The 21,651-nt window shown below is 44.8% G+C and overlaps 2 protein-coding genes across 29 annotated transcripts in view; one reads left to right on the forward strand and one right to left on the reverse strand.

Moving 5' to 3' along the window:
* The window catches only part of TCAIM (T cell activation inhibitor, mitochondrial), a 68,375-nt gene extending 62,350 nt beyond the window's left edge, over positions 1-6,025 (forward strand). For all 28 annotated transcript variants that reach the window (XM_019793065.2, XM_019793069.2, XM_034662349.1 and 25 more), the window contains one exon: positions 4,287-6,025. In XM_019793065.2, the coding sequence (XP_019648624.2) occupies positions 4,287-4,527 (241 nt within the window). In that variant the 3' untranslated portion in view covers positions 4,528-6,025. The remainder of the gene's footprint in view (positions 1-4,286) is intronic.
* Positions 6,026-10,710: 4,685 nt separating this feature from the next.
* C6H3orf86 (chromosome 6 C3orf86 homolog) lies at positions 10,711-11,887 on the reverse strand. The gene has a single exon (XM_034661773.1). The coding sequence runs from the start codon at positions 11,885-11,887 to the stop codon at positions 11,375-11,377; it is 513 nt and encodes a 170-aa protein (XP_034517664.1). The 3' UTR covers positions 10,711-11,374.
* Between the last annotated feature and the right edge of the window lie 9,764 nt (positions 11,888-21,651).

The following is a 21,651-nucleotide window of genomic DNA, read 5'->3' on the forward strand; positions in this document are numbered from 1 at the left end:
TCTCTACAGTCTTTAAAATCTAATCTGTCTGATATGAGAATTGCTACCCCAGCTTTCTTTTGAGGTCCATTGGCATGAAAAATGGTTTTCCATCCCTTTACTTTTAGTCTAGATGTATCTTTAGGTTCAAAATGAGTCTCTTGTAGACAGCAAAGAGAGGGGTCATGTCTTTTTATCCAATCTGCAACCCTGTGGCGTTTCATGATAGCATTTAGGCCATTTACATTGAGAGTGATTATTGAGAGATACGATTTTAATGATGTCATGCTGCCTGTGAAGTCTTTGTTTCTATAGATTGTAAATTTCTGTTCTGTATCACTCTTGGGGTCTTTTTACTTTTATAGAACCCCCCTTAATATTTCTTGTAGGGCTGGCTTGGTGGTCACATATTTTTTCAGTTTCTGCCAGTCTTGGAAGGTCCTTGTCTCTCCATCCATTCTGAATGACAGCCTTGCTGGAAACAGTATCCTTGTCTGCATATTCTTCTCATTTAGTACCCTGAATAGTTTTGCCAGCCCTTTCTGGCTTGCTGGGTCTCTGTGGACAGGTCTGACATTATTCTGATGTTCCTCCCTCTGTACCTAAGAAATCCCTTCCCCCTAGCCACTGTCAAGATTGCGTCCCTGGGGGGCGCCTGGGTAGCGCAGTTGTTAAGCATCTGCCTTCGGCTCAGGGCGTGATCCCGGCGTTCCGGGATCGAGTCGCACATTGGTCTCCTCTGTTGGGAGCCTGCTTGTTCCTCTCCCACTCCCCCTGCTGTGTTCCCTTTGTCGTTGGCTGTCTCTCTGTCACATAAATAAATAAAATCTTTAAAAAAAAAAAAAAAAAGATTGCATCCTTGGATCTAAGATTTACAAATTGTACTATTATATGTCTGGGTGTCGGTCTATTCTCATTGATCTTGAGAAGGGTCCTCTCTGCCTCTTTGACATATATGCTTGTTTCCTTCCCCAGATTAGAGAAGTTCTCAGGTATGATTTGCTCAAATAAATCTTCTAGACCTCTCTCTCTCTCCACCCCCTCAGGGATCCCAGTAATTCTGACATTGGAACGTTACATGGTGTCATTAATCTCTCTCAGTCTCATCTCTTGGGCTTTAATCTGTTTTTCCCAGGCCTCCTCGGTTTCCTTCTTTTCTGTCATCTTCTAGCTCACTTATTCATTCTCCTGCCTCGCATACCCTGGCAGTCAGAGTATCCAGTTTAGACTGCATTCATTCATAGCATTTTTAAGTTAGGCCTGATTAGATCTCATTTCTGTCCTTAAAGATTCTATATTGTTGCTAATATTTTTCTTAAGCCTAGATATCACCTTCATAATTATTACTGTGAAGTCTATTTCCGACATCTTGCTTATATCCATACCCATTAGGTCTGTGGCAGCAGCCACAATCTCTGACTGTTTTCCTTTTGGGGGGTTCCTCCTCTTAGTCATTCTGTTGGGGGTGGTGGAGGGAATGTACAGAGTCCACAGTATTAACCACGACCCCAGCAAGATGCACCTGTTTTATAGGGACCTTAGGGTTGTCGTCCTCTTGTTATTCCAGCCTGTCTTCTGGGGGAGGGGCCTGCTGTGCTGTTAGTCAGGCAACCCTGCTTGGGCAGAGTCACCCTGTCCCCTGTGAGGGCGGCGGGCGTCAGTAAAAACCGGTTTTGGGGGGCTTTTGTTCTCTGGCGGCTTTCCCAGGTGGCTTCCACATCTCTTCCGAGAGAGCAGAAGTGACCACAACCAAACCTCAGCCTCAGAACAGAGAGATCACAGTCTGCTCTTCACTGAGCTCTCCAGGACTACACGGTCTCCATTTCTGTCTGCGCTAAAAACCACAACCTCTCCCTGGTTGAGCACCCCACAGCAACACCCCCAAGGGTCGGACCCAGGGCTAGGGACGTCACTGCCCTCTGTTCCTCTAAAACCGCTAGCCACGTCTGGTTGGCANCTGGTTGGCATGTGCCCCCCCCCCCCCCCCGGATCCTGTCGGGGGGCTGCTCTAAAGTCCTTTCCCTGCCTCTACTTTTCTGAGAGTCTGTGCCCGGTCCCCAGTGTGGGACGCTTTTGCGCTCCGGTGTTATATCTCCTTCCCGGGGCCAGCTTATGGCGGCTCCCTCCCCCTTCTGTTTGTCTTCTGATATCTCTCCACAGAATCATGGTTCCATGCTTCATATACCTCAAGGCCAGAAATATTCTGTTTGTAGAGATCCAGATATATATTCTCACACCTCAGGCTGATTTCATGGGTGTTCAGACTGGTTTGGTGATATCCAGCTAAATTCAGGGGACCGGTTGAAATAGGGTCCCCTCCACCATCTTTTCCATCTCTCCCAGGCTCCCCATTTCTTTTCTTTTTTTTTTTTAAGATTTTATTTATTTATTTGACAGAGATAGAGACAGCCAGCGAGAGAGGGAACACAAGCAGGGGGAGTGGGAGAGGAAGAAGCAGGTTTCCAGCGGAGGAGCCTGATGCGGGGCTCGATCCCAGAATGCCGGGATCACGCCCTGAGCTGAAGGCAGATGCTTAACAACTGAGCCACCCAGGTGCCCCAGGCTCCCCATTTCTAAGCCAGATTAGTATCTTTTTTTTTTTTTTTTTAGCCAGTAAGAAAAGCCCTTTACAAAAAAAAAAGTTTGTCAGTCCCTGCTGTTGATGGTACCTATGGTTCTTCCTGTCTAATCCTGGGAAGAATAAGTACAGGTCCAACTGGAACATTCTGAGAACCCCGTCAACCCTAACTGCTACCCAACTTCTTGAATCTCTAAGCATCATTGTCTAGAAGGAGTAATCTTACAGAAAAAAAAAAAAAACTAGCAGCACTTGAGAAAGCGTTCTGGGTGTTGTTGAAGGGAGTGAGTCAGTAATTACAGACCCCTGTTCCTAACTGCCAGCTGACTACAATGACCATTTCTGTTTTCAAATATTTTTCCAGCTTATGGATATTTCATGGTACTTTTTTCCTTTATGTGGTTATTAAGAGTGGGTAAATAGAGGTTATTTGGGTATTTTTAACCAATGCAATACTTAAATTAAACTTCTTTGGGAACCCTTGACCGTGGCAGTTTTGCTTTACTCACCTTACTGCATGGGCTTCCCAAAAGATGTATGTGCTGGTCTGCACACCCCTCAAGGTGGAGGCCTCTTTCACACATCCCAAGATTTGGAGGATTGAATCTATTTACCAAGATATACCCATAAACATTGGCCACCTGTTGGGGAATGTATTTAAGACACTGAGTTCTGCCCTGAGTTGTCTGCTTTATAGGCCTTCACTCAAGTCCTTAATGGAACAAGAGACATTGTAGCCCGCAGGCCAAGGGGAGGGAACAGAAAGGGAGCTGATGGACATAGAAGAGAGCGGAGGGGAGATGCCTCCTCCCCAGGTGCCTGGTCTTGTTGTGAGCCTGCTGGGTGTTTGGGAGTCTCTAGAAGTCATTACTGCCCAAGGGTCAGACTGTAGGTGGTTCCTAAAACTAGGGCTTTTACACTCAGCTTTCTGCTTTCTTTGGTCACTGACAGTTGCTCAGAGGCAAGATAAGAATTTTTGAAGTTATGTCTTAATTATTTTTACCTATTGCTGCTTAAAGATTTAACAAATACTTTCAGAGATACATGCACAAGAACTATTGACATGTCTTCTAAGTATGTCATTTACCCTTTGTGGATACCATTTTCAGTGTTGAGAGTAGAAAGTTAGACTCCAGTGTTTGTAGCAGCAATGTCCACAATAGCCAAAATATGGAAAGAGCCCAGGTGTCCATCAACAGATGAATGGATAAAGTAGAATATTACTCAGCCATAGGTAAGAATGAAATCTTGCCATTTCAATGACATGGATGGAACTAGAGGGTATTATGCTAAGCAAAGTAAGTGAGTCAGAAAGAGACAAATACCATATGATTTCACTCATATGTGGAATTTAAGAAACAAAACAGATGAACATAGGGGAAAGGAAGGAAAAATAAGATAAAGACAGAAAGACAGACAAACTGTAAGAGACTCTTAACTATAGGGAACAAACTGAGGGTTGCTGGAGGGGAAGTAGGTGGGGGCATGGGGTAACTGGTGATGGGCATTAAGGAAGGCACTTGATGGAATGAGCACTGGGTGTTAACATGCAACTGATGACTCACTGAACTCTACCTCTGAAATTAACACTACACTATATGTGAACTAACTTGAATTTAAATAAAATCTTGAAAGTTAGAGCCCCAATATATAAAATTATATATACATTTTATGTTCTTTTATTTGGTGATAGCTTGTGGCAATATTATGTTTATTTTCAATATAACAGGTTAAAGGTTGTTGAAAATGAATTGATACAGGCATCAACGAAGAAATTTTCTCTGGAAAAGTTTTATAAGGAGCCCAGCGTTTCTAGTATACAAATGGTGGATTGTTGTAAGAGACTTCTAGAACAGTCACTGCCTTACCTACAAGGGATGCATCTCTGCATTTCACATTTTTATTCTGTTATGCAAGATGGAGACCTTTGTATTCCTTGGAATTGGAAGGATGGAGAAGCCATTAAGTAACACAGAAATCTGTATTTTTTTGAAGAGATAAGAAGCTGTTAAACTTATTTAAATCCACAATTTGATATAGCAGTATTATTTACATATTACGAGAACAAAGTTTGTAGAGCTTTTTTAAAAATTAATTTCTGCTACAACACTTGTTTTAAAAGGTTTTATCTCCCAGTTTTATGGTGTTTCTTATCTGATTGGCAAGATTGGGTAAAAAGATGTCAGTGAAAGAACATATTTTTAGCAGTATGTAAATGAGGGGTCCTACAGAGTTCAGGATATCTGTATTTATATGAGTGAGTGTGGGTAGGTGTAACCAGGTCTCATTCAGCACAGCTCTGACGTAGTGGAACTCATTCAACATGCAGCTTTCTAGTTACATCGCGAGTGTCAGCACAAACATGTATTTTGCAGCCAGTAGGGGACGGTTGCTATCCAAAACAGGAGACTGATGGGGAGCAAAAATTAGATAACCAGATTTTTCCTGAGAGAAAGAGAAGGGAAAAAAAGCAATTGGATGTATGTATAGTATTGACATTGTCATAAGCAGTCTGATACCAGTTTGTTAAAACATCTTTGTGACAGAAAATCTAAGTTTAAATCCATAAGTTTTCCTACCTATTAAAATATTATAGCTGTTGTGGTAGCATGACACTAACAGACAGTAAATATCTTTGAACCAGTGAGGTGACTCATTTGTTTTTGTGGAGAAACTATCTAGAAAAACCCTTGCTTGTTTCCCCAAGAGTTCTAGCAAGTAGGGAGTGTAAAATGGTTCAGGCCATTCAGGATTTCTGTCACCCCTGCAACCCCGGTCTTCCTGTTCCTACCAGTGTTTTGCACATGGGGTGAGGCCCCTTTGAGCTGCCCCTTGTGCATGGTTGCGTGGACTCCCTGAGGCCACAGCACAGCTCAGCCCCCAGGGACACAGGGGAGACACAGGGCCTCTCTCTCCACAGGTGTTTCCCTTCAGATAATATATTTCACCAGATCCAAAACCTCTTTGGCTCATTTCTCAAGAGGATAAGGTGAATCCTAATTTGGGACACCATTTTTGTAGCCCCGACTGCTGAAAAAATGGGGGAGGAATTTTTTCCCACAGTGCGTCAGAAAGAAGAGGAGCTGTTAACAGCCGTTCTTGAAGTACATTTCAAATTTATCTAAAACACTGTTATTTAAACTGTTTAAATTCAAATTCAAATATATGTTCAAAAGAAATAGTGATTTGTAATTTTTCTCTTCAAATCTTCAGTAACAACTATACTGAGGTTTGGTTTTTTTTTTTTTTCTGATGTAAAAATGTTGCCTATAAAGATTTTCCAGAGCCAAATGATGGGGGTGAAAAATTCCTTCCTTAAAGAGTACATAAGAAAACTTATTGAAATATAGGTTTGGATTATGCCATTTCTAAAATCAACTAATAATAGAATCCTTAGTATTGTTTTGAATTGGACTTTGTCTCAGAACTGATTGTTAATAATAATATAATAAATAATACTTAATCAGATTGTTTTTCTTGTTATTCAGTTATTAATAGTTTTACAACTATTGTGACATAATACGAAGTTACAAAAAATTGATGGCCTATTTGACCTCCTCTCCCAATCTAACATAAAAGGGAAAACTCTGTGCCACCACTCAAAACTGGCACAGGATCAGACCCCTCCAATTATAAAGCCGTGGGTCAGAAACGGTCTCCAAAGGGACCAGAGTTCCAGACCCAGGCCAGACCTCTCCCATGGAAGAAGTAGGCCCTGACCCCAGGCTGTCCAGTCAGGGAGGCATAGGTCCAAAGCCACATCTGTCTGTAGGACAGGTCCCCCCAGGCCCTACATCCTCCTTCATTTCTTAAAGACCTCCAGGTCTAGGCAGCCTACCTGAGCTAATGAGAGGATGGTGGACATTGAGAAATAGATAGGTGAAGCAAGAGGGTCGGGGCAGTGTTAGGAGTCAGCTCACCTTTGGAACCTCTAAGGATTGTGTGTACGTCCCTAAGTGAACCCCTCCAGCTCGGGCCACTGTCCCAGCATCCTGGTGTTCCTACTTCCCTTATACTAATCTGGCCTCGCCACCCTACCCCAACTGCCTTGGGGGGACCTGCCTGAGCTTCCCTCGAGCAAGCCAGTAAGACCACATCAGTCCTGTGGAGACTGCTGGCTCCAAGGCTCTCGGCTCTTCTTTTTTTTTTTTTTTTTTTTTAAGATTTTATTTATTTATTTGACAGAGAGAGAGATACAGCCAGTGAGAGAGGGAACACAAGCAGGGGGAGTGGGAGAGGAAGAAGCAGGCTCACAGCAGAGGAGCCTGATGTGGGGCTCGATCCCAGAATGCCGGGATCACGCCCTGAGCCGAAGGCAGACGCTTAACAACTGCACCACCCAGGCGCCCCAAGGCTCTCGGCTCTTCTGCAAGGGGCTATGGTCCTGGAAGCCTTCTACCACAGGCCCCAGAGCTGGGAGCCCAAACTCCCAGAAGACTAGCACTCAGACCCAGGGTGCAGGAGCCACTGATGCATTGGTTGGGTCACAAAGCACCTCCCTGTTTCAAGAGTGCCTCTGACCTGTGCTGCCTAGCCACAGACCCCAGCCATGAGCCCTCTGACCTGACAGGGTCACACAGATGCCTGTCCCATTAGTAAGAATTGACACAATCCCCAGGGCACCTTGGTAGAACTCCTAGTGGCTCCCTGCACTGAGTGACCCTGAACAAGGCCTCACTTGGCCTCAGTCTTCCCATCTGTAAAAGGAGACCCTGGGTCATTTTCTTGGAAGTTCTTCCCACCCTCAGTGAGTCTGCCCCAGGAGTGTAGAGCCCTCCCTTGGATGGTCCTTGGCTTCCAGTTGGGACGACGAGGAGGAGGAGGTGGGACAGCCAGTGGCCACACAAATCAGACCTGAGTTGGTGCCATGGGACCCCCTTCTAACCCCAGTCCCGTGCTACTGCAGGCTCAGTCTACTGGTCACTAACCCTTCCCTCATGGGGATATACCTATTATGGAGCATTATAGGAATTTCCCCCTAAGGTGACAGATGTTGCACATGGGGAAACTGACACCCAAAACTGAGAGGAGACTTGGCCAAGGCCGTTCTGCCTCCTGTAGATAAGAGGTGGCATTAGAGCCTAGGTGTCCCAAGGGCTGTGGGGGGTCTGAGCAGGCAGCAGCACAGTGACCAGGCCTGACATGCCTCGCCACCCAAGGTCTCTTGTCTCTGCTATGTGGCTGGCCAGTGGGTAGCAGGGCCATCTTGGTGCCTATGGGACTTGTGTAGGACAGGGATGGGGGGCAGCCCTGCTCCCCCTGAGGCCTGGCAGCAGCCTGGGCTCTGGGACCCCACAGGTGCCTATGGGCATCGTTCTTAGAGCAACATTTGCACACTTCTGCCCCAAAGTTCATCACAGCAGCTGATGTGGAGGAAACCGGTTCAGCACTCTCGTTGTGTGGCCCACAATGGAGGAGGCCAACAGATTTCACCCTCAGAATCTTTTGGAGGCTGTTCATTTTTCATCATCTCTGTCAATACCATGGGCAGTGGCCCAGACCTGGTATCAGTACGCATGAGCCAGACACTTCCCAGGCAGCAGGACAGGCAGTGTGGTTGGGGGGAGGGGCAGTGTGATCTATATGGACAGCAGCCCTGTGCCTCACTTCCACCCCCACCCAAAATGCAGGATTTTTCAAGAGTAAAATCTTTGCTGAGGGATTTCCTAAGATCTTTTCTTGTTAGTCATTGAGCAAACACTTAGGAGACACCAGCTCCTCTATGCAGGCCTTGTCCTAGGCGCTGGGAACACAGCAGAGACACAGCAGACAAGAGCCTGTGTTTGGTATGTTTCTTGGGGCTGACACAAATTACAAACCAGGGGGCTTAACACAAATGCATTCCCTCACAGTCTTGAAACCAGAAGTCCAAAGTCAAGGTGTCAGTGGGACCATGCTCCCTCCAGAGGCCCAAGGGGACATTCTTTTCTTCGCTTCTTCCGGGCTCTGCTGGCTGCCAGTGTTCCTGGCTTGTGGCCACATCACTCCAGTCTCTGCCTCTGTGGTCACATCGCTGCCTCTTATTCTGTGTCCTCTCAAAACTCACCCTGTTTGAGGAATGCATGTGGATACGCATAGGGCCTAGTGGATAATTTAGGATGAGCCCCTCCTCTCAAGACCCATTATTAATCACACTCGTTGCCATAGAATGTCACATTCACAGGTGCCAGTGGTTAGGACGTGAACATACCCTTTAGGGACATGATTCAACCCACTGTACTAGTGATTTGGGGTCAGCATTGCAAACCCCATTTGTTGTAGGCTGCCCTTGAGGATTTGCAGAGGGAAGAACCCACCATCTGTGGGCAACATGCCAGGTCCACCTGAGACCCTGGTAAGGTACACACTCTGTCTTCCTACCTGAGCATTATTTCATATCCACTAACCTTCCCAAAGTTAGAGTTTCCTGGGATTCCAGCCTCTACTTAGCCTACCAGCCTCTACTCGGCCTGGTCCATCTTCTGCACGGCAGCCACGCCCGCTCCAGCAATGTCTCCAGCGCCTCGTTGGTCAGCTCCCGCCACAGCTCCAGACTGCCTTGGGGCGCCACGAATGAGTATATACTCTGACCAGCCCGGGCACGGCCCTGGCCTGGACCGTGGAGATCTCGGTCAGGAGCCCATAGCACACCACCACATTGCACTGGGGGACGTCCGGTCCCTCTTCGGCCACACGTGAGGCCACCAGGAGGTGCAGGGTGCCAACCCGGAACTTCCGGATCACTTCTTGCTGGTCTCTCTGGGTCATGTGGGTGTTCTGGCTGCTGGTCCCTGCCCCGATCAGCAGGTCAGCCCTGATGTCCATGGTCTGCAGGCCCGGCTGCTGCTGGAGCCAAAGCAGGAGGGAGTGAGTGCTCTGGCGGGTTTGGGTGAAGATGATGCCCCGGGGGCTGTCTTTGCTCCCAAACTGCTCCCGCAGGATCTGTTCTAACATCTCCAGTTTGGGGTTCTCTGGGCTGCATGTTGCCAGGTGGGCCAGCTCATTATTGTAATCATCAAACAGCACCAGCAGCCAGCGCTCGGCCTGCAGGACCTGGGTCTTCGTGGTGCGCTCCCTGTCGTAGAAATCCGGCAGCAAGTCCAGGGCGTCCACAGCACGGACCGTGTCGTGGACGAGCAGCGCGTCCTTGTAGTGCCGCAGGTGGAGAGCGCACGCCTGCGCTGCTGGAGGCCGGCCTCGGCTGCAGCCTGGCTCAGCTCTACCCCTTGCTGCTCATAATTCTGCGTCCCGTAGTCCTGGCTCAACTCGGGCATCTTCAGGCAGTCGTGGATTCGGTCCATGAGCTTCTTCAGTGTGTCCCCAAACGGGTCGTGGATGGAGAGAGGCCGTGAAGGGATTCCCACGCACATGGGGGTGCGGGGCAATGAGCCGCCGGTGGGGGCGCTGATTTCCGCTTGAAGCCGCAGGGCTCCTGCTGCCTCGTGCGTGTTTGAGAAGAGGAAGCTCCAGAAAGAAGCGCGCTGGGATGTGAAGGAGTCCCGGCTGGAGGCTGGGGCCGGGTTCCTGCACCTGGCTCCTGCTCTGCCTCCACCTCGTACGTGCCTTTGACCTCCGGCCTTAGCACAGCAATGTCTAAGACCTTGTACAGCCCTGTCACAGCGGACGCCAGAATGTGCACCGCAGCAGAGCGTCTGCACGAAGGGCCCGATGTGTGTGCTTTGCAAAGCACTCCACAGGGTTTCTGCAGGTGCCCGCAGAGGCATCGGAGTCAAACCAAAAAGCAGGCTGTGGCCTATTCACTGGTTGTTTGAATTGGTTCCAGCCTCTCGCTTTTCTAATTCGCCCGCAGTGAGCTTTTCTGTGCACATGCTTCTCTTCTCTCCCTGGGCTGCTGGGTTCCAGGTTAGAGCTGTGTTCTCGGCCCTCTGTGCCAGTTACCCACTTGCCGGGGCTCAGCGTCAACCCACCCTTCCTACGTGCTCTGCAGTACCAGACAGAGTCCGTAAGCTTAGGGCCTCACCCATCCCTGGTGCCTGGTAACATAGATACAGACGCTGAAGTTGAGCAGGACTGGCAGACAAGCTTGCTCACCCTTATACTGTGCGGGGGTGTGGGGGGAGGAAACTGAGGCCAAGAGATGCAGGGTTCTGACTGGGTCACTGGACACACTGGCTACAGAATCAAGGCTGGACCACAGGCCTCTGCTCCTCAGGCCCAAGAAGGGGGATTTCCTGGGACCCTCAGGCTGACAGTGTTTCCAAGCCCCTACTTACCGCCTCCAGCCCAGCATGACTGAACCAGTCACTCCATTCCTGGAGGGTCGAGCGGCTGCCCACTGTCCCACCAAAGCATCATCTGAAGCCTATCCACCAGGGAAGGCAGAGCTAGAAGGGTTGTCTGCCCAAAGGCTCTCTCAGGCTCAGGTTGCCTCAAAGAGAGCTCCCGGCAGGGCTCTCTAGCCACTGCTCAGGACCCAGGACAGCCCTGAGTGCTGCCCCCTGGGCTGGGCACAGAGGCCTGTGGGTCCCACTCATCCTGGCTTGCTCCTGTCTCAACCAGAGAGGTATCCTTCTGGCTCTGGCTGGGAACCAAACGTACTGCTCTGCTACCGACATCGGAACCAAATTCTCGAAGTCCAAAAACTTAAGAGCAAAATACCAAGGTGGCTTGGGAGGTAAAAGAAGGTCTAGAAAACATTATGTGTCAAAATCTAAGTTAAATTTATATGGGGTTTGAAAGCACTTGGTGTGTTCTTCTAAGAACTCTGCTCAGAGTTCTGTGTGCTTCCAGGGGAGGCAGAAGCATCATGGACGTAAGCATGAAGGTATACAGCTGGCAGCCACTCAGGAAGGTGTGGCCACACAAATGCTTTCAAGTTCAAAAGGAAAATCGGTTATTCCCAGTAAGGACATTTTTCAGCTTACAGGTGAAGGCCCAGGGGGCAGAAGGGCTGGGAGGAAAGGAAGACGCCGGGGGCAGAGGGACTTGTCCAAGGGGGCCACATGTTGGTGGAGCATGTCCTGGTGGTGAGATGGGGATGGGAATTGCTGAAAATGGCGGAGTGCTCCTTGGTCCAGCCTTAGCCCGGCCATGGGTTGCTGTAGATGGGAGGAAGTACCTTGAGCCAGTGTCTTTCAGTGAAGCCTTAGGAGGACGTAGAAGGGCAGCCTTCTGTGCAGGTGTGCTGGACGGGCCCTGAGAACTGAGAGGAGCCCCCTGCACGCTCCCATGCTGAGATCTGGGCCTCTCTTGGGGCTTCTCCAGAGAAGCTGGAGAAGCTTCTGGTACATCTGCCTTCGGTGGGGGGTAGGTGATTTCTCCAGTTATCTCGTTTACCCAGAAAAATGTATCTAGAGGTTTCTTCCCCTGTCCAAACAGACTCTTAGACATAGCTACAAAGGAGAAAATTGAGACAACATATATGCATCTTCAGTTGTCCACAGCAGGGGCAGAAGGCTCCCTCTACACAACCAGGGTCAAAGGGAGCCACCGACCTCTGGGCTAGGACTAGACAGCCTGTGTCAGGATTCTGTCAGGGAGACAGATGCCTTTCCAAGTGCTTCAAAAATCCTTCCAGGACCAGGAGCAGGCCCTGCTGGGGGCTCTAGATGAATTCTAGCATCTTTTTAAAAAAATGTCTTTTCAAATTTTTAATACTTAACCAAGTATACTGAGAAGTATACTTTAAATCCTGACCTAGTTCAGAAGTGTGTGTGTGTGTGTGTGTATAGATGGATACTAACAATTTCATAGAACTTAGATGGTTATGTGCAACAGTCTTGATATTTTCTATGCAACTCACTTCTATATTCCTTACAAAAATGCTAGTTGCTACTCCTTAAACTCATTTTTTAAGAAAGCAACAATGATTGATGAACTATAGTTTGAAAAACACTGTCTTAGGTTAAGAGGAGAATGGAGAATGCTGGGTCTTCTACAAAAGAGAACCAAAAAAAATCACTCTTGAAATTTTACAAAAATGTGACCATGTGTGGTCAGCAAAATGGTCCCCCAAAGATGGCCATGCCCTAGTCCTTGGAACTTGTGATTGTTTCATTACATGGCAAACGGAAATTTGCAGATGGAATTAAAATTACAAACCTTAAACTAGGGATTATCCTGTATTATCCAGGAGCCCCAATCTAATCACTTGATCATTAAAGAGCAGAGAGCTTTTCCTGGCTGAGGTCAAGAGATGCGGCAGGTGGAGAAGTAAGAGAGATTCTAAGTGTGAGAAAGACTTGCCCACCATTGGTGGCCTGATGATGGCAGGCCAAGTAGAAACCATGAGAAGGAAATAAATTCTGTCAACAAAATGAATGAGGCTGGAAATGGACTTTCCTCCAGAGCCTCCGGATAAAGGCCAGGGTAGACAGAACCTTGATGTGGATCTTGTGAGCCAGTACCAAGCCACACTCACCAGACTCAAGACTGACTGCTGTGGGAGATAATAAATGGCTTTTCTTCCAAGTTACTGAATTTGTGGTCATTTGTTACAACAGCAACAGGAACTCATACACCATGTGAACACTTTTCTAGGACCAGTGGGAAAGATGGACTGCAAAGCTAAGGTATCCTGCACTCACAGTAAGCCCACCTTTGGCATGGGCCTTAATTAGCCAGTCTGGGGCCTCTTCCTACTTTCTTTCTGTCAAGCTTGTTAATTGCTGCTTCTTCTTTAGAATGGACAATGACTGTCACCCCTACGAAATGTCAAAGTACAGTACCTAGCATATCAACCAGGTCAACCATCTTTCAAGGTCCTGACACCTGCATCCTGTGAAACTGTGATTTGCCAACAGGCAGAAGGAATTTCCCCACCCTCCCCTGGTGTCCACAAGGCCGTGGACAAGTCAGCACATCCCACATTGACTCCCACAAGAGTGGATTGAATAGCTAGGGCCTGACAAGGAGCTGCGGGACTAGAAAGGTGTGAAGGGTTTGAAGCTCACCTATGGAAATGTGCTGAGGTGGAAGTGTCTATGGAGGTAGCTTCAGAAAGGAGAAGGGGCATTAGAAGACTGGGGGCTCCTAGCAACCTGGTCTTTGTTGTGCAATGTGTTTCCCACCTTATCCCAGCCTAGATTCCACCTGGTGACCCCAGGCCTCACCAATGTGGCCACACACACATATTTCACCCTCCTGCACTCTGCTTTGTCGTAGTGTTCCATATACCCAACCTAGAGGGCTCTCTGACAGCTCCCCTTCCCCTACCCACTGCTCCTGACTTCCGCCAGGCCTATCACATGGCTCCATAGCACCATTCATTTTTTCTAGAACATAAACTTATAGACAAGGGAGATGTCCTCCTCTGACAGAGTTAGTTCATTTTCAGCACAGTGGACACCAGGGGTTCTTGGGTTAGGAAATTCTCACAGATCCACTCCTGCTTCAGCTGGGTTTGGCTCACCCTAGACCTCGTATCCTCTCCATGGTCTCATCTCCTTAAGAATTAGACCTGTTCTCTGTGTTGCCTTCTGCTGAGATTCTGCTTCAGCCCAGACTCACCTTTAATTCTCACCAAGCAGCCCCTGATTTGGGGTTGCCATGACCAGGGTCCCCTCCAACCTGGAGCCAACCCAACCTGGGGCTACACAGACCTGGGGCCACCCCCAACCTAAGGAGATACTGACCTAGGGCCACCCTTGACATGGGGCCATGCCACTCAGTAGGTTGAACTGGGTGTCTCAGGGTGCTGGCCCATCATGCTGACAGGAGATGGAGTAGCTGTCCTTTTAGATTGGCCCAGGGCATCCAATAGGTTTTCTCTTCTCCCCCTCTACTTGGGGCTGCTCACCAAAGCAGGGCAGTCCATAAGCACTGCTTAATCTGATATCCCTTGCCTTTCAAGATGTAGATAAAAACAGATTAGGAGACGAACCATAAGAGAGTCTTAACTATAGGAAATAAACTGAGGGTTGCTGGAAGGGAGGTGGGCAGGGGGACGGGGAACTGGATAGTGGGCATTAAAGAGGGCATTTGATGGGATGAGCACTGGGTTTGTATGCAACTGATGAATCACTAACTCTACCTCTGAAACTAATAATACACTAAATGCTAATTAAATTGAATTCAATTTTAAAAAGATGAATGTTCAAAAAAACAACAAAATTCTGACTATCCATTGATCTGCTCTAATTCCTATGAGAAGGATTCCAAACACAATTTAAACTCAAAAATTGCCTCTCTAAAGTATTTTTTAGCTAAAACTAATGTAAAATATGAGAATCTTCTCTCCTTCATCAGCACCTTTACACAGTACCAGGATTAGCTTCAGATATGGACATATCCATTGCTCTTTCCACATTTTGTTAAAGGTTTTCAGTCAGAAATCATAGATATATTAGGTAAATAAAAATGTTGGCTGCCAAATCACTTGGTTGTATAAACATGTAGTCAACATTTAGCTAGGTATTTTAAGGAGACTTTAGATACCAAAAAATAGAAGTCTCATGAGGAAATTATTTGTTTCATGTAGGAGGCATCACTTCCTTCCTTTCCATACATTGTGAATTAATAAGCACTGGTATTAAAAATCTTGACCTGATAGAACTGTCAAGGACCCAAGTTATGTCAAAATCTAATACATGACATTCTCTTTGGTATGTGTGCACATCTCAACTATTTTCTGTCCTTACAGAGAAAAATGATAAGATGTTTAAAGCCAGTTTCCTCTTATTTTTTGTATCCCACTTCCCCCTCTCTTTCCCTCCTTTATTAAACCATGTTTCCTTTTTTGGGGCTTTAGAAAGAATATTTACAAGCTTCTAGAGAGGAGGAGTTAAGATGGCAGAGGAGTAGGGGGACCGTAACCTTGCCTCATCACTCAAACACAGCTAGATAAATATCAAATCATTCTGAACACCCAAGAAATCGATCTGAGGACTAAGAGAGCACACCACATATCTACAGATAGAAAAACTGATACATCGTGGAAGGTATTGCTCCAGAGAATTGGTTTGGGGGAGAAAAGAATTGCAGGTGCTGTGGAGGGGAGGAAGCCCTGATCGGGGCAGGGGGTAGCAAAAGAGAGAGAGAGAAAGAGTGAAAGCACGAGCAGGGGATTGCACAAGAAAACTATTCTCCAAAACCATTGGCTGGGAAAAGGAGAGGGCTGAATACCACAAGTTTTTATAAGCAGCATAGCTCAAAGTCTGAAGTTGTAGAAGTCCAAGCCATCACCAGGGTCATGTCTGGCAGGCTTAGCAGTGCTCCTGGGTGGAAGGAGGGCAGAGGACAGGAAGCAGGCAGCATGATCTGAGGATCCCCTGGGTCTCACTGGGAGAAACAGTTCCCCCTTTTGGAGTGCATTTGGGAGTGGTGGCACAGCCTCACCAGGGACAACAGAGCTGGTGGGCATCAATATGCTGCCCTGTTCACTAGTATAAGAACAGAGACACCTGAGGAGGGCAGCAAACCTTGGCTTTTTGCTGTGCTTTACCATAGACTCCAAATCACCACATAGTCATGCGACTGCTTTTCTGGGACAAACCAGCACCTGCCACAGTGTGGCAAAACCCTCCCCAAGAGGATCAGCATGGGTCTGCACCTTGCAGTTTCCTAAAATTTGCAGTTTTGAAATCCAGCCATGTGCCTGAGATAAAACACAGGAGCACTTTGCCACCTGGCAGGCAGACAACTCGGATGCAGACAGGATAAAGGCAGGGATCTGATGGAAGCTGGGGGCACAAGAGGGGAGATTGTTCACTCTTCTGTGAAGGCTTCCTGAAAAGTGATAGGTGCAAATTCCCAGATCTGGAGATGAAAGAGCAGGGCGATGCCATTTCCCCCCACCCATTAGCACTGCCTGACCTCAGTGAGCATCACAGCACCCCCCACTGGAGGCTGGACCTGCTTACTCCAAGCTCTGCACCCTGCAGATGCATATCCACTAGGGCAAATCCACCAGAGAATCAGCACAGCAGGCCACTCCCCACAAAGACCAACACAGATTCCTTGCATGCACCAAGTCTACTGATCACAGAATGCTGCAAAACTTCAGCTCTAGGGGACACAGGATCTAGCTTCTTTTAACAAACAGACCAAAACACACCTAGAAAAACTTGCCACACAGTAGACAAGGTCCAAACATCCCCCACTGCAGGCATGGAGAAACTCTGCAGAGGACTGACCTGAGGGAAGGAGCAGCCAAAACACAAGAGCAGAGTGCACACCCTGAAACACCTCCTGAAGCAGCAGGCCCAAGACAGCATAGGACCTCTTCTTTTTTTTTTTTAATTTTATTTTATTATATTATGTTAATCACCATACAGGACCTCTTCTTAATATAACTATTACTCTCAGAAGCAGGAATATAACAGGCTTTCCTAACAACCACACAAAAAACGGTTACCTATACAAAATGACAAGACAGAAGAATTCACCCCAAAAGAAAAAAACAGGAAGAGGTCACAGCCAAGGATCTAATCAAAACAGATATAAGTAAGATGTCTGAACCAGAATTTAAAACAACAGTCATAAGGATACTAGTCAGGCTTGAGAAAAGCATAGCAGACACTAGAGAATCCCTTACTGCAGAGATAAAAGAACTAAAAACTAGTCAGGCCAAAATTAAAAATGCTAAAACTGAGATGCAAAACTGACTGGAGGCAATGACAATGAGAATGGATTAAGCAAAGAAACAAATTAGTGATATAAAAGATAAAATTATGGAAAATAGAGAAGTTGAAAAGAAGAGGGAAAGAAAAACATTGGAACATGAAAGTAGACTTAGGAAACTCAGCAACTCCTTAAAGCATAATAACATTGGTATCATTCAAGTCCCAGAAGACGAAGAGAGGGAAAAGGGAGCAGAATTCTTTGAGCAAATTATAGCTGAAAGCTTCTCTGATGTGGGGAAAGAAACAGATGTCAAAATCTCTATGCCAAGAGGCATAGAGAACTCCCACCAAATTCAACAAAAGCTGGCCCACACCAAGACATACTACTGTCAAATTCACAAAATACACAGACAAGAAAAGAACCCCGAAAGCAGCTGGGAGGAAAAAAGTCCTTAACCTACAATGGAAGACAGCAGATGTGCCCACAGAAACTTGACAGGCCAGAAGACAGTGGTCAGGTGCTGAATGACGAAAATATGCAGCCAAGAATACATTATCCATCAAGGCTGTCATTCAGAATAGAAGGAGAGATAGAGTTTCCCAGACAAACAAAAGCTGAAAGAGTTGATGACCACTAAACCAGCCCTGCAAGAAATATTAAAGCAGACTCTTTGGGAAAGAAAGACCAAAAGCAACAAAGACTAGAGAGGAAGAGAGAACATCAACAGAAACACCAACTTTACAGGTAACACAAAAGTACTAAATTCATATATTTCAATAATCACTCTGAATGTAAATGGACTAAATGCTCCAATCAAAAGACATAGGGTATCAGAATGGATTAAGAAAAAAAAAAAAAACACCAAAAAACCGTCCCCAAAGAAGAAGCCCATCTATATGCTGCCTACAGGAGACTCATTTTAGACCTAAAGACACTTGCAGATTGCAAATGAAGAGATGGAGAGCCATCTATCATGCTAATGGAGGTCAAAAGAAAACCAGAGTAGCCATATATCAGACAAACTAGATTTTAAACCAAAGACTGTAATAAAAGATTAGAAGAAGGACCTATATCATAATTAAGGGATCTATCTATCAAGAAGATCTAACAATGGGTAGTAANGAGGGCACGTATTGCATGGTACACTGGGTGTTATACGCAACTAATGGAGCATCAAACTTTACATCGGAATCCAGGGATGTACTGTATGGTGACTAATATAATATAATAAAAAAACATGAAAATAAAAAAAAAAATCATAGCAGTTTCCACACGCATTAGAGCCTTCTAGAGCAAATTCATTGTGTTCATTTATTGTTTTCCCTGAGACCAACCACATCTCTGAACCCTTGGCCTTCCCTTTTATTCAACATCTGGCATAATTCTGAAAACATTTTGTTCTTATTATGTGTGTTTTTCCACTATTAGGTATAAGTCATGTGAAGTTTGATAGTTTTCTTCCATCTTAAGGTTTTTTGAAGGTGTAAGACATGGCAAGTTTTGATGATGCTTCTAATTACTTTGTATGATTTTCTTAAGGATAACTGGGAAAATTTGTTCTAAGTGGCTGCTATGCTTCTATTATTAGTGATTTATTTTTGCAGGCAGAATGGATGAATTGTGAAAAGACACCCAGAATCTATAAATTGAAAATATAGAAAAGGTCTTTTGGGGGCATGGGGGTGGCTCTGACAGTTAAGTGGCTGCCTTCCACTCAGGTCATGATCCCAGAGTTCTGGGATAGAGTCCCATATTGGACTCCCTGCTCAGTGGGGAGCCTGCTTCTCCCTCTCCCTCTGCCTGCCACTTCCCCTGTTTGTGCATGCGTGCTCTCTCTTTCCCCCTCTGTCAAATAAATAGATAAAAATCTTTTAAAAAAGGGGGGGGTCTTTTGGAATTGTATGTTGCTTAATCCATGCATTGTTTTATCATAATTTTATTAATAAAGTTTATTAAGGGCTTATAATGTGAAATATCTCTTTTCCCTATTATCCTTACTTGTACTAATTCACCTGATTCTCAAAATAACTTGTGATGTAAATACTACTATTTATCCTTACTTTAGAAATGGAAAAACTTGGTCACAACAAGCTCAATTAAGTTGCACAATGTCACCTAACTTCCAGATAGCAGTATCTGTACCCAAGTGATCTGACTACAGACCAGACATATTAATTAGTATGTAGAAAGCCAAGATAATGGAAGAAGAAAAAAATGTATATGGGCTTTCTGTTAAATAGCCTTTATCTTTATTAAGCTAGGTAATAAATTTTAAAATATCTTCATGGTTATTAGTAGGAAATTTTAATATTCAATAGATTTGGAATGATCCCTAAGAACCTCATATAATATAACCCTTTAGTTAATGTATTCTTCAAAAAAAATTCCCTTTTATAGCATTCTCTAATCATACTAAGAAGTAATACCATTTGTGATGAATTGAAGGAGAAGATTTTCTACTATTGAATTCAATGCACTGGATTTCTTAGTAACAATTCATTTTTCTCTCCATAGTAAGGGAAATTACTAATGGTATTTATACATATAAGTTAAAGTGAGGTATGGAAAAATGTTGTCTTTCATCATTCTAATAAAAAAGAATGGGCCCACTGTGACTTTCAATGTCTCATAAACTATATTGAATCTTTGAACTATCAAAGTCTGGTAACAGTTGCTATTATTATTAGCTCCTCTAATTATAGTTCCTATAGTTTTTCTGGGAAACTTTCATATATGGAATAAATATTTTTATGGGAAATGAAACAGTATATACTATTCTGTAGACATACTTGCTTTTACTTACAATACAACAAAAATGAGACATTTATTTTTTTGAAATGAATATATTATGTGAGTTTTACTCTTCATCACATTAGAAAGTTAGCACCAAGAAACTGAATATGAGAAAGTTCTACTAAACATTATTAGTAAGTCATCATTAATAAATAGTTGCATCATTAGTAAATATTTCGAAGTATGAAAGTAATTTTAATTAATGCTGCATTAAATGGATTTTCATAACCTTACCATTTTTATTAGTTTATCTTGTTCTACAGTATTGTATTTCAGCACAGAAACTTTTTCAAGGATATAAATCTATATATATTCTGACACTGAAGCTCACTTTTGCTGAAAACTTTAAGATGAAATTCAATAATTCAAAATAACTAATTTCTTAACATGTATTACACCAGAAATAGAATTAAATAGCAATTGAATGATGACACAAATAGTAAATGATGATCTATTTTATATCATTTATTTTATTAAGAAAAGAAGATGAACAATGATAGCATTAGTATTATATCTCAGTTAGTTTTGTTGAATTATATCATTTGGCTTGTAATAATTTCCTCGTATGGAAAAATCAAATGTCACCTTAAAACAACATTTATAATTGGCATTTCTTCCTCTGTCATTTGGTTTAATGCTACCCAGATATTTGATGATAAGATTAGAGCTGATTTCTTTGATTTCCTTTGATGTTTTCAAGGCAGGAAATGCTTTCAAATCACTTTCTGTGTGTAATCTGAATGCAGGTAAAGAATTACACAACTTGTCAGAATGCTAATTAAATGTAATAATAATTAGTGTAACCTGCTGTGATACTAAAGTGGCTAATGGCAATCACTTGGGTTTCCAACAAGGAAAGGTTTGTTTTAATGCACATGTCTAATTTAAGAAGTTCAGAGTTTTATTATCACATAATATTGTCATTTGCTTAGAATAATTCAAAGCTAATAGTTAACTGATCATTCCTTAAGAATTTATAGTTTCTTATAATGTCAACACAGAGAATCTTTTTCCAATGAAAGGCATATCATAATTAAGTAATAATTTAAAAGTTATTGGGGAAAATATCTCAGTCAACTCATAATTCCTTGATGTTTTTTAATAGCCCATGATATTTTCACCATAAGAAATGTTTTAAATTGTAGGAGGAGTCCAAGATGGCGGAGGAGCAGAAGGCTTAAATTTCGTCTGGTCCCAGGAATGCAGCTAGATAGCGATCAGACCATTCTGAACACCTACAAACTCAACTGGAGAATGAAGAAAAGAATAGCAGCAACTCTAAGAACAGAATAGCCACCACTTTCTGCAAGGAACCCAGTTTAAAACAGGAGTTGAGCTCCAGCTTGGTGTTCCAAGATGGCGGAGGAGCAGGAGACCTAAAGTTCGTCTGGTCCCAGGGATTCAGCGAGAGAGCTACCAAACCATTCTGAATACCTATGAATGCACCTGGAGAATGAAGAAGAGTAGCAGAAACTCTATCAACAGAAAGGCAGCCACTTTCTGCAAGGAGCAGAAAAGATGGAGGAGGAGTAGGTGACCCTTTCACAGCTGGTCCGAGTCGAGCCGGATATCTACCAGACCATTCTTAACACCCACAAAATCAGCCTGAGATGCAGGAAGACACATATCTTTCTACAAATGAACATCTCCAGTGCTGAGTATTGAGGTATGAAGTGGGGAGCTGTGAATCCGAGCACAGATATAGGAAGATAAAGGGAAGGGGGAGGGAGCCTTTGCACTCAGGCGCCAGGAAGCAATAGACCCTTGTGCTGGGGAGGGGGCTAGACTCTCAGACCAGC

The sequence above is a fragment of the Ailuropoda melanoleuca genome, chromosome 6, assembly GCF_002007445.2.
Source record: "Ailuropoda melanoleuca isolate Jingjing chromosome 6, ASM200744v2, whole genome shotgun sequence".
Classification (NCBI taxonomy): Eukaryota; Metazoa; Chordata; class Mammalia; order Carnivora; family Ursidae; genus Ailuropoda; species Ailuropoda melanoleuca.

Bases quoted from the DNA above. Each gene is read 5' to 3' on its own strand.
- C6H3orf86 (XM_034661773.1), bottom strand. From the start codon at position 11,887: ATGTCTAAGAGTCTGTTTGGACAGGGGAAGAAACCTCTAGATACATTT.